General features: G+C 33.1%; 1 protein-coding gene across 2 annotated transcripts in view; it reads left to right on the top strand.

Annotated features, from left to right (window-relative positions):
* Positions 1–7,722, top strand: part of LOC140440877 (uncharacterized) — a 33,291-nt gene extending 25,569 nt beyond the window's left edge. The window contains exons 7-9 of one of the 2 annotated variants that reach the window (XM_072531239.1): positions 6,511–6,711; positions 7,347–7,501; positions 7,560–7,722. In XM_072531239.1, coding sequence (XP_072387340.1) covers positions 6,511–6,711; positions 7,347–7,501; positions 7,560–7,665 — 462 coding nt within the window. In that variant the 3' untranslated portion in view covers positions 7,666–7,722. Of the gene's footprint in view, positions 1–6,510; positions 6,715–7,346; positions 7,502–7,559 lie in introns of both variants that reach the window. The other variant, XM_072531238.1, reaches the window with a different exon arrangement.
* Positions 7,723–12,628: the final 4,906 nt, after the last annotated feature.

Genomic DNA, 12,628 nt, shown 5'->3' with positions numbered 1-12,628 from the left:
AAACATGGCCACTCGTTTCTTGTCTAGGGACCCATCAAGACATTTTTATTAACACAAACTAGACTAGGTCTACGTGAAAGTTGTTTTTGTAACTATTGAAAGTCATTTAGCGATGCTGACAAAAAATTTTAAAAGATATTTTTTTGCCGACGACCAACTAATACGTAGTTACGTTAGTGGGTTAGGAATCCATTTCAAATTACACCCTAAGGGCTCTCTACTGTCGAAGAAGAAACCTTTATAGAGTTCACGACAAATGCCGAAATCAACAGACAGATAAATCCCTCTTTCAATTTTGGTCAGTGATAAATGATGCGTTTTCTGCGCTGAAAACCAGAGCTTTCCGTATACTATTACCGTTTTCAACATCCTACCTTTGCGAAACAGGATTTTCAGCGATGGGTGCTTTGAAGACCAAATATAGATCGCAACAAAATATAGAAAAAGAACTGAGAGCGTTTATTTCTAATATTATACCCTGTTTTGATAAACTTTGCTCTGCAAAACAGGCCCAAGGAAGTCACTAATATATACATTAAACTTGTTGATAATTTAGTATTTAGTTCTCTTTATAATAATTGTACCTCTTTATCAGTGTTCATGTGTATTTTATTTATTTTTTTTTTATTTAGAAAAAACATAATCCACATCAACCACGAAGGGTTATTAGTGGAGTAACGTACACAAAAGTTCATTTTATTTACATTAAATATATGTATATAAACGTAAATCTTTTAAATAATTTATTACATGGTCAGTGTTTATGGTTAAGGTGGTTTTGATGTCATCTGAGATTCCATATTTTCTTCTTGTTTCTTCGTGGTACTGGCAACCAGTCAGAATATGCTTCACCGTCAATGGGAGAGAACAGTTTCTGCAGGTTGGAAAAGGTTCTTTGTTGATTAAGAATCTATGGGTCAGTGCAGTGTGTCCAATTCTTAGTCGGTTAATTATTACTTGATCCCTTCTATTGGATGGATTTTTCAAGATGGTCTTCACAAGGGGATAAATCTCATATAGTTTGGTTCCTGAATCTTTCCAGTAGTCTTGCCATATGTTCATACAGTGGTCTTTAATTAGGCTTTTAAGATCGGAGTAGGGGTAATTTCTTGATTTGGTTGTGTATTGTGAGTTTATTCGACTTGTGTTTGCTAGGTTGTCCACTTTCTCATTTCCAGCTATTCCTACATGCGACGGTACCCAGATAAATGCTACTTCTTTTCGAGTTGATTGGATTACATTTATCTCATTTTTTATAGCCCGAAATATTGGATTTGTAGGGTATATTTGTTTTACACCTAATAGAGCATTTAATGAGTCAGTGATAATGACACATTTATTCTCACTACGCGTTTTGAAGAAAATTAAGGCTTCCAAAATGGCTGTGGTCTCGCCTGTGAGGATGCAGCAATTTGTAGGTATGGATATAGTGTGAGTAGTGTATTTACAGTAGTATGCAGCAGCATGTCCGTCATGAGCTTTAGAGGCATCACTGAAAATTTGGAGATGATTAGGATAATGAGATATCACTTCGGAGTACAAGTGTTTAATGAAAATCGGATTTGTAGTTGATTTGGGGTATTTTGTGAGGGTTAAATCAATGGTAAGTGGTTGGATTATCCATGGAGGAAAATTTACACTGACTTGTAGAGATCGATTTAGCTTATCCATATCAAAGTTAGAAGATTTTATTCGTTCTATAAGGGGAGTACTATTTTTAGTTGGTTTTGTAGAACCAATATTCGGATGGCAAATTTGGGAGAATACTGGATGTTGTTTCTGTGCTGATATTTTCCCTATATAGTTTAGGGATAGTTGTTGGCGTCTAATATATAGAGGTGGTTCTCTCGCTAAAACTTGTAAGCTACTAATAGGACTAGTTCTGAAGGCACCCAGTGCTAATCTCAAAGCTGTAGATTGTATGCTATTTAGTTTTTTTAAAGCAGTTTTGCTTGCAGCACCGTAAGATATGCAACCGTAATCTAATTTACTTCTAATAAGTGATTTGTAAAGGTTAATTAATGTTTTACAGTCGGCACCCCAAAATTTATTAGATAACATTTTAAGTATGTTTAACCGGTTTTGGCATGCTTGTTGTAATTTATTAATATGCACATTCCAATTTAATTTTTTATCGAAAGTTAGGCCTAAAAAACTTACTTCTGTTGACTGTTTTATAGGTAAATCATTTAATCTTAAATTAATTGTATGGTGAGTGTTATTTTTACTAAAAATTACGTATTGAGTTTTTTCTGCAGAAAAATCGAATCCGGTTTGTAATGCCCAATTTTGAAGTCGATTTAACATAAGTTGTAATATATTTGTTGCTGAAACTAAGTTATTAGATTTGGTGTAAATAACAATATCATCCGCGTAAATGCTAGCTTTAATAGGAGCTCTGATTACATTTATGATGCTATTAAAAGCCACTAAAAATAGGGTTGGACTTAAAATGGATCCTTGAGGGATTCCATTATCTAGCGTTTTTGGAGAACTTATGATTCCATTTATTCTAACTTGTATAGAACGATTACTTAAAAATTTTTTTATAAAAGCAAGCATGTTACCTTGAATTCCATAATTATTAAGTGTTGCTAATATAGAGTGTTTCCATGTCCTATCAAAAGCCTGGGTTATGTCAAAAAATATTGCAATCAACTTCTGATTGTTTGCAAAGGCTTCATTGATTGAGGTTTGCAGTGAAATATGATTATCTAATGTAGACCGTCCCTTGCGAAAACCACTCTGAAATGGGGTAAGGAGATCTTTTGTTTCTAAATACCATATTAGACGGAGATTTAGAATTTTTTCCAGTATTTTGCACATGCTGCATGTAAGAGAAATAGGACGGTACGATGAGGGTATATCTTTGGGTTTATTGGGTTTAATAATGGGAATAGTTATTGACTGAGACCAGAGTTTTGGAAATTTATGATTTAAAAAACAGGTATTGAATAAATCTAACAATATTATTTTTGCTCTGAAAGGTAGGTGTTTTATGAATATTGGTGGAATATCATCATGCCCTGGGGATGTGTTTTTGGAGTTTACAATAGAGTATTCTAGTTCTTGAAGAGTTATGGTAGCATTTAATGGATCACCAGATTCCTTATCAACGATTTCGAATGATTCTATATTTTGCTTATGTAATAAGAATTCCGGCGTTATATTTTGGTCGCTAGAATTTTCTTGGTAAACTTCGGCTAAGGTTTCACCAATAGCTTTTTTACAGGTGATGATCTCATTATTATATGTTAGTGCATTGATATGCCTAAAGGAGTAGGTACCTTTAAGTTTCCGAATTTTAGACCAAATAACCTGTAAAGGTGTTGATGAATTTATGGACGATACGTAGTCTTTCCAAGTATCTTTTTTGCTTTTTTTCATAAGCTCTGAGTTTTTTAAAATTAAGTAAGTTTTCGTCTGTATTATGTTTTTTAAGTTTATTAAAGGCATGTTTACAAGATGAGAGTGCTTTTGCAATTTCACTATTCCACCAAGGTACGGGTTGCCTTTTACAGGGTTTTGTCTTTCCTATATTTTCTAAAGCTGCTTCTATAATAATATTATTTAAAGAGGTGATATCATAGTTTATATCATTGGTTAAATGGAAGTTTTCAAGTTTATTATTGATATAGGATTGATAGGATGCCCAATTTGCATTTTTTAATTTCCAGGACTGATATATTGGGAAATCAAGGGGATGAATGTGATCTGATGTTATAGAAATTGGAAAGTGGTCACTATTATATAATGAGTTCAAAGTGTTCCATGACAATGTAGTTGAGAGTGATTGACTGCATAAGGATATATCAATGGCGGAAAATGAACCGTTATAAGAATTAAATCTAGTTGGATTCCCTGTATTAAGTAACAATAAATCAGAACAATCAATTAGGTTTTTCAATAAGTTACCGTATTTATCAGTTTTGTGACTTCCCCATGCCGGGTGGTGGCAGTTCATATCTCCTAAAATTAATTTAGGATGTGGAATTTGGTCTATAAGATTATTTAATTCGTGCATATCTAGATTACTAGGGTGTGGTAAATAAATGTTACATATGTTAATCTTTTTATGATAGGTAATAGAGACTGCTACAGCTTCAAGATTAGTACTTAGCGCAATCGGTTTAGCTTCCAAATCAGTTCTGGTGAAAATAGCTACTCCACCACTAGCTTGTTGAGCTATTCGATTTTTATTAAAACATTGAAAAATTTTTAAATTTATGTTATTTTCTTTAAAGTGGGTTTCTTGAAGACAAAGAATTAAAGGGGAAAGCTCGCCGATTAGTAGTTTTAACTGTTCATAATGGGTATAAAACCCATTTATGTTCCATTGCACTATAAATGAATTAGTCATCCGTTAATTATTTTTCAACTAGTGACGATTCGTCAGTTTCGTCAGCTGAAGAAGGGTTAGGGTTTATTTTTTTCTTTAGTCGGGTGATATTATTTCTTAACCTAGAATTTTGGGTGTAACAATAAACAAAATTAAGGATTTGAATTAGTTCCTCTGGTTCATTGGAATAATCTTTAGAAGTTAATTCAGGGTTATGAGAGTTTAAAACATTTTCCATAAAATCACATATTTCATTAAAGTTTAGTATAAATGGAGGTGATCTATTTTCGATTTTGTCTTTGATGGATTCTAGGGAGTGGATGACATCTTCGCGGGGGGTTTTGGAAGAAGTTTTGGGTTTCTTTTTTGGTTTATTTTGTTTAGGGGTATTAAAAACGGATGAGTCGGTTTTTGGGTTGTCATCGTTAATTTCAGGAGATGATATGCTATGTCTTTTTAGCTGTTTAGAATTGACTGCATTATTTAAGGTTATTGATGTTTCTGGTGTCGTAGCATTTTCAGTGTTATTTACAGCTGGTGCTGTTGTTTTGGAAGAAGAAGACGACGTGTTTGAATTATCTTTAGATATGTTTTGGATGATGTCGGTTTCCGTAGTATTTTCAGTGCTATTTACAGCCGGTGATGTTGTTTTGGAAGAAGAAGACGAAGTGTTTGGATTTTCTTTAGATATGTTTTGGATGAGGTCGGTTTCCATAGATTGAGATATTTTATCATTAGGTTCATTAGGATTAGATAATGACGATGTGATTAGAGTTGAATTTGAGAGGGGAGTTGAAAGGGTATCATTAGGTTGATGATGTTTAGATAATGTTGATGTGGTTTGAGTTGAATCTAAGAGGGTAGTTGAATTAGTTTGGTTTGAAATGTTAGCGCATTCTGATTCTTGATGACCAATGGTTTTACATTTGGAGCAACTGAATCCGTCTATGAAGAGAAATACTCGGTAGGAAGTATTATCATGAGTTATGGTAAAAGAGTCAGGAATAGACATATTTTCCAGGGGTGTAATGAATGATTGCCTTCTAAAGCTCAGAACATGACTGTACTCACTTTCAGACATACCTACTCGAAGAAAAGTCATTTTAGATACAGTGTGAATACCAAGTTTTTGTAATTCTTCTTCAATTATTTCGTTCGGGATTGTAGGAACATGCATTAGATATTAGAAGTCTCTGGGCTGGAGAAATTAATCTTCTTACATCGACTTGACATCCATTTATTTCGATATATTTATGAGAATGAAGAAGAGCATCAACAGTGTTTTTTGAAGAGAGATATATGCATATCCTATTGTTAGCAATTCTTGAGGCAAAAAGTACATTAATTGGACCCACCAGTGATCCAACAGCTACGACGTAATCATGGATTTTTGTGCCTTCAATGCTAGAAATGACTATTGCTTGTTGTTTTGTTGGATGTTTAAAATAATTTACGACATCTGAGTAATTGCGTTTAACGGAGTTGTGTGTAGTATTATTGTTGTATGAAGTCATTTTAATTAATTTTCTTGATCAGAAGTTGAGCCGGTCCTGTGGCCGGTCCAAAAAACTGGTCAAGACCCAACTGGAATTTTTGTTATCTCTTTACGTAGGTATTATTTAAAGGTTATTTTGTTATTGTTACAAAAATAATACGAAAAGAAGTGCTACTCACTTGAGATAATATTGTCAGCACTAACTAATGCACTTAAATTTGTCGTAGAGGTATAAAATATTAAATTATGATTTGTTTTTACCATTTAAAATGACTATATTTCGGGACAGCTGATAACGTTGTAGATTTGATCGCTATCAGGGCCGAACTCCATTTTATTTTTTATTTTGTCAGAATGTTGTTTTGTTTTGAGATTTTAGTAAATTAGCCAATGTTGTTGTTTTCTTTACATTCTCACGCCCTCCCCCACTAGCAATAGCGCGCGCCCCACAGGTTGAGAATCACTGATCTAGTGCTAGGTGTCAGTAGTTTATACCATGGTATTCTTGTTACCCTTTGGGTACTGCTGGTCCAAATTTCCAGAAGGAATCTCTTATTAGTAGTAAACTCCGACTTATTGGGGAACTAAAACAAACTCGCACAGATAAAGATTATTTATTCTAACCACTTTCCACTAAGTATAATAGTAGGTTATAATTATTGTTTTTTATTTCCAGAAAGTTGATTTAAGTCTAGAAAACGTAAAAAAAATATTAATCGACCTATTAACAGGTATGGAGTATGTACATTCTCAAAAAGTTTTACATAGAGATTTAGAACTGACGCATTTTCTTTACAACGATAACAATGAATATAAAATAGGAGGGTTTAGTGAAGCTGTTTATGTGGGCAATTCCAATGGTGAATACCAGTCGTCGTCGGTAAGTATTTTTTTAATTGACTAATTTTAGTACTATTTATTACTCATTTGTACTATTTTAGGCATATTTTTATGTATTTTTGTTGCACTTGTACTAGAACCAATTAACGAGACTTAATTTGCATAGTGCATCTCTTACAGTTAATAACTGTTTTTATTCATAAAACTGATAACTTTTTAAAACACCTCTATCTCCCTATGACTTTTGAAAATTTTATATCAAAATTTAATCTACAAATTGACAAGGTTTTCTCTTCGTAAAATTCTGCTTCTCCTGGTTTGGCAGCAAAACAATGACAATCAAATGGTGCTAACAACTCTCCAAGTCTAGTAGCCTCTTAAAAAGGCATCGACAGCCTTGCCTCAGATAATTTGTTGTATTAAAAAAATAAACTTACTTAAATTGTTTGAAAATATCTGCTTTGCACTACTTGGCTGCTATCACAAAAACTTCACAACTTTTTCCACTATCCAATTTTTATCCAACCGACAAAATTTCTTTTTCTTTAGTAATTTTTCTTTAGTAATCATGAGAGAACTAACTTCATATAGTAAATTTTTCCTTGCTTGACCTAATAATTTGGCCAGGTACTTTATATATATTTAATCTATTATTTTTATTATATTTTGAAGGTGCCGGTTTCGATGTTTAAGGCTCCGGAATGGGGTAACTGGCGTGAACCGGACACATTCACGTTCACATACAAAACTGATGTTTGGGCTATGGGATGTTGCTTTGAAATTATATTGAACAAACGGAGGGAGACATTATGTGGAGATGAAATCACGTAAGAGCAACATTTATTAAACGAATTTAATTATCCGATAATATTTTATATTTTTTAGGGATCAATTGCAGCAATTTGTAACTGACTTTATGCTCGCTGCCTATCCAGAATCCAGAAAGCGTTTTACTAAAATAAAAACATTTATTCAAAATATCGAAGTTTGAACCATTTTTTTATTATATCGTACATACTAATGCTACTACAATAAAGCTTTTATAGTATTAATTTTTTTTATTTTACCAGAAGCAACACAACTACTTACGTAATTCTTCTTGTTTTATTGTTATTCTCTTTGTCAACCATTTTCCATCCACTCCGGAATGTAGGTCTCCCCCAATTGCTTCCATCTTTCTCTATGTTGCGCCAATCTAATCCACTGTTTGCCTGCCACTGCTCTTATGTCATCTACCCATCTTTTTTGAAGTCTTTCCATGCTTCTTGTTGTCTTCTTTATTGTTTTTACTTTATTATATTTTGGCAAGTGGACACTATAGAGCGTTCCACGTTAAGAAAATAATATTGCGGAGGTAGGGCCATGTATTTCTTATGGACGATAGAAGCGCAGCGATGCCACGATGAACACAAGCACGATTCAGGGTTGTATAATTTGTATTTTCGTTTTCACAGACATGAATTAAATTAATGTTTTTTAACGTAATTGACCAAAAGTGCCCATTCGAAACAAGAGATGAAAAGTAGGGAAAATGATTTTAATTAAATAAATAGTATTTACAAAAGATAATTTTATTTTATCTTATTTTAATTATAGTAACGACAGTTTATTTGTTTTTCGGTAAGAATATCATATACCATGAATCATAGAAATCAGTAGAAAATATTGCTTAGTTAAATCATACACTTTGCCGGCTATTAAAGATTTAAAAGCAAATAAACGGACCGCTTGGAATGCATATATCTAATTACTAATTGCAAGTGTGCGTATGTCAGCGATTTTATGTCGTTCTCTGAGACTACATAATGATAATAAGGCATTGTGGTTCTTCAGTTGTTATTCTGACTTTACAGTTAAATGTTAATTGAAAATGGAAATTCGAAAAATATATCGACAATCTAGTAAACCGCATTCCTGTGAGTTTTGGCAACACTGATCTCTATAAGCCTAATGTTATTTTCTTAACGTGGAACGCTCTATAGTAATGAAATATAAGATAATGTAACGGTTGGCCTATAAAGCGTTACAGGTGTCAATTTATTAACAATTCGTCACCATGTATAATAGACACCTTTGTCACACCTGTTATCCAATTGTATCATAGGGCGATAAATAGAACGGATTAAAGCACAGGGGCAAAATCACCACTCATTATTCTTGCTTGGTCAGAGATACAAAGCATACTAATATGTCACACCCAATTCTGAATGTAGCAACTCCTTACAATATCACAAATACTAAGCTCATCACTTAGAAATGATCATAAAGAAACAACATCACACACCTGTGAAGTTGCTATTAAAATTCTATATCGAATATTTTTAGTGTTAAGGGTTGGCACTACCTGTGCATAAGTGTATCCTTGCGTACACCACGCTCGTAACACTTTCTACACTTTTTTTTAAGATAATACTTTTTTTGTTCTTGACTTCACGTTTCTGCATAATATGATTTTGATTTTCTTGAAGAGATGATGCATATATCTAATAACAGACAAACGAAATTCATACAGCCCAACTCTTCTTCCCGTATATTTTTTATACCAAATATGGGAATTCACCAGCATTTGTATGATCTGGAAAAAAAATTTGTTTGGGCCATCTAACCGTCCTTTTTTAAAAGGGGTAATAGGCAAGCATTGAATGTTCTAGATCTATACCTCTCATTTTGTCATTGTATCTGACAATTGCGTTTGACAATTAAAAACCTTTTTACCTCTCCTTGTCACAACTTCTTGCATATCATGTTGCACTTTTGTTGATATACAGTAGATATCTGTTTATCTTTCCATTTTAAAATGCCTTTTATCGAGCAACGAGTTCTTTCATCGAGCAACTTTTTCGCCAGAATAAAACTGTTGTAATAATTATTCATGTAAACACAATGACCAACGCCTAATTCCCCCTCTACTAGTTGTAAAACTTTTCGGTGTAAACTTTGCGTCCAGCATCGTCGTACATTCCTGTATATACCATAAAATTTAAAATAAGACCGGTACGTTCTGTCATCATAGTTTGATTCCATATTTATGTTTTTTATTTTTAATATATTATCTGAAATTCAAACGGACACTATGTAGAATCATTGATTCGTCCAAGCTTAAGTTCCGTCCTGGATAATATAGTTTGCTCATTCTTTCGTTAAAAAAATTAATGAAAGTCCTGACCTAATAAATCCTGTCATTAGGTACTGGTACAGTATCTGACCGTTCTTATACGAAATGAAGACATCGCAATATAAGCAGAAATCTGTTTCTGCTCATGTGGGAAGAGATAATTGGCGAGGTAAAGAAGTGGTCGTTAAAATAATCTTGAAATCTGGTCATTTGAACTACACCCATGTGACATAATATTCCCACATATACACATAATTCGTCGGATGTAATAGGTTTCCATTGTATTATTCTAGAATTTTCCTGAAATCCGGTTTTCAAAAATATATTTTTCAGCATTCGTATTAGTTTGGTCGCATATATGTTGGAAAAATTTATTCGTCAATAACATTCTGTAATATTCAATATGTCTTTCACCATAAAGAGGAACTAGAAATTGTTGTATTTTTGTAAAATCAAACTGCTTCATCGAATTAGGAATTACCTCCCAAATATCTGTTCCATCATTATTTGCAACAGAAGTATTTATATCCTAAAATCAATATCTCTAGTGTGGACGGCCGTAGCTCAGCGGCAAGATACTGGCTTTGTAAGCCAGAGCGCACGAGTTTAAATCTTGGCACCAACAACGACATTTTCATTTCTAAAAATGATACCAGCCGTTCACCGTGCTTCGAAGGGCATGTAAAGTCGTCGGTTCCCCTGGGCGACACTAGAGTTGAAGCTGGCAACTAGAGTTGAAGAGGTTGAAGAGCTGAAGTCCGTTTGAAGAGGTTTACTCTCCGGACACTGGAACTCACTTAAGCATGGGTGTATATTACCTGAAGTAAAATCTAATTAAAATATTAAACATCATATAATATTATCAACATCATGTACACTCTTTGGTAACACATTACATTTTAAAGGGTTTTTACCCAAATATTTTGGTGGCTCAGGCATGGTAACCTGTATTTTAACCTGATGATGGAACGGTTGTTCCGAAAACGTTCGTGTTTTTAATGTTGCCCTTTTAAGGGTTTTTATAAAATAAAATATACCCACATACAAAGACTAACCTCTTTTTGTTATACGTGGTATACAGCCAGCTACAGGAATTATTTTCCTTGTGGATTTTGTTTTATTATTATTATTATTATTAATATCTCTAGTGAGAAGTGTTGGATAACATTTTTAAAATATACTTACCCTTGACGCTATATCTGTTACCACATCATCGTCATCACTTTCATCAAGTTTAGAAACATAATTATCATCACTGGACGCATCAAAATCATCATCATTATCAGTATTTTCGTCTAAAATACAAATGTAGTTTCTCTTCTGTCGATGTTTTTTTTTCATTCCTATTTCCTCTTTACCCCTAAGCAACTAGGATTTTAGTAATTAATTTTAATTAGGATAGTATTAGGATAGTTTATTTCGTTTTTATGTCTTAAATATAAACTAACATTCGCAAAAATATTTAGATAAAGTAAAAAAAAGCCGTATTTGATAGCTATGTAAATATTATATGCCAAACCTGATGAATTAAAACCAAGTACGAAATTACTCGTATATAATTTTAACCTTTACTGAAGTGCCCAAAAACTAAGAAACTTCAGGTCCATTGCCGGAAGAAATAATTTCGTTTAGAATAGAAATACATCGAATTTTTACCGTCGAGCTGTATCAAATTTTATCGAACATTGAAGTCGCGCACGTAACTGACATTCAAAATCGACGGTCGCTTCAAGCGTTGTTTCTAAGAGAACGGTTCATTCTACACAAAAAGTACCAATAAACATTTTTATTTAAAATTATCTCAGCTATATTTTTTATTTGAAACATTTTTTTCTACGGTGTATAAACTCTTGGTAAATTCATTTTTTGTGTTTTTACCCACCTACGAGGGGGATTTTAGAGGGAAGTCCGGGGGTAAAAGTGGTAAACTGTTTTGCATCTTTTTTAGGGTCCCAAAATTAATATTCTCGGCAAAATTCAGCTTATTCGTGTGATTTTAGAGGTCAACTCTCTGACGACTGGACTAAAAGCAGTTTTAGACCGACGATATTAATTATATTAATAATAATATATTTTTGTAATTTTCATTTTATAGACCCCCAGTTTTTTATTCGCCCGCGTATACCACTTGTTGGTTTTCATCGACCCCTGGGGGTCGATATATAAACCACTTTAGGAATCACTGGTCTAGACGCTGATATGCAGCATAGTCTTTTCCTGCCCTTAATGCACTGTCAGTCATTCATAGTTTTTCCTTTTGTCATTTTTAGTAGCAGGTATTGGTTTAATATTTCTCTCCCAACGTCTTGTAAGTGAAGTTTTTTAAGTTTTAGACGAAAATTACCGACTAGTGGGTTATGATCCGACTTAATATCAGACTTAACCCAGATACCTACCGTCTTTATAGAATCTCTTCCAAATCACCAAAGAATATATATATATACCTACATAAGTTATTTGCCTACTGCTCGTTTCAAAGGACATCGTTTTTTTTAAACTCCAGCTATTAAAAAAAATTTTTATGATTTTTTTGTAACATCTTGTTAGACATTTAAGTGGTTTCTTTTAGTTTTTTTGACTGATTTTCGGGTGCTCGTCATGTGTGCCCGCCATGAGGTATTCATGACGAATAGAGATATGATTTATGTAGTCAACAAGTCATGAATGCAACTAAAGCCTAAATCTCGATTAAAACTGAACTGAAATGTAGTTATGAATTTAATTTAATCATTTTTACACTCGAATAATTATTTTTAATTTTATCTAATTATTTAATAGGCAAACAAAGTCTCATCATAAATTAATTAACTAGAATAACATTATGTATACTTGAAGGGAA

This window comes from Diabrotica undecimpunctata, chromosome 5, assembly GCF_040954645.1.
Source record: "Diabrotica undecimpunctata isolate CICGRU chromosome 5, icDiaUnde3, whole genome shotgun sequence".
Classification (NCBI taxonomy): Eukaryota; Metazoa; Arthropoda; class Insecta; order Coleoptera; family Chrysomelidae; genus Diabrotica; species Diabrotica undecimpunctata.
The sequence above is the reverse complement of the archived record's forward strand: the minus strand, read 5'-3'. Positions and strand labels throughout refer to the sequence as shown.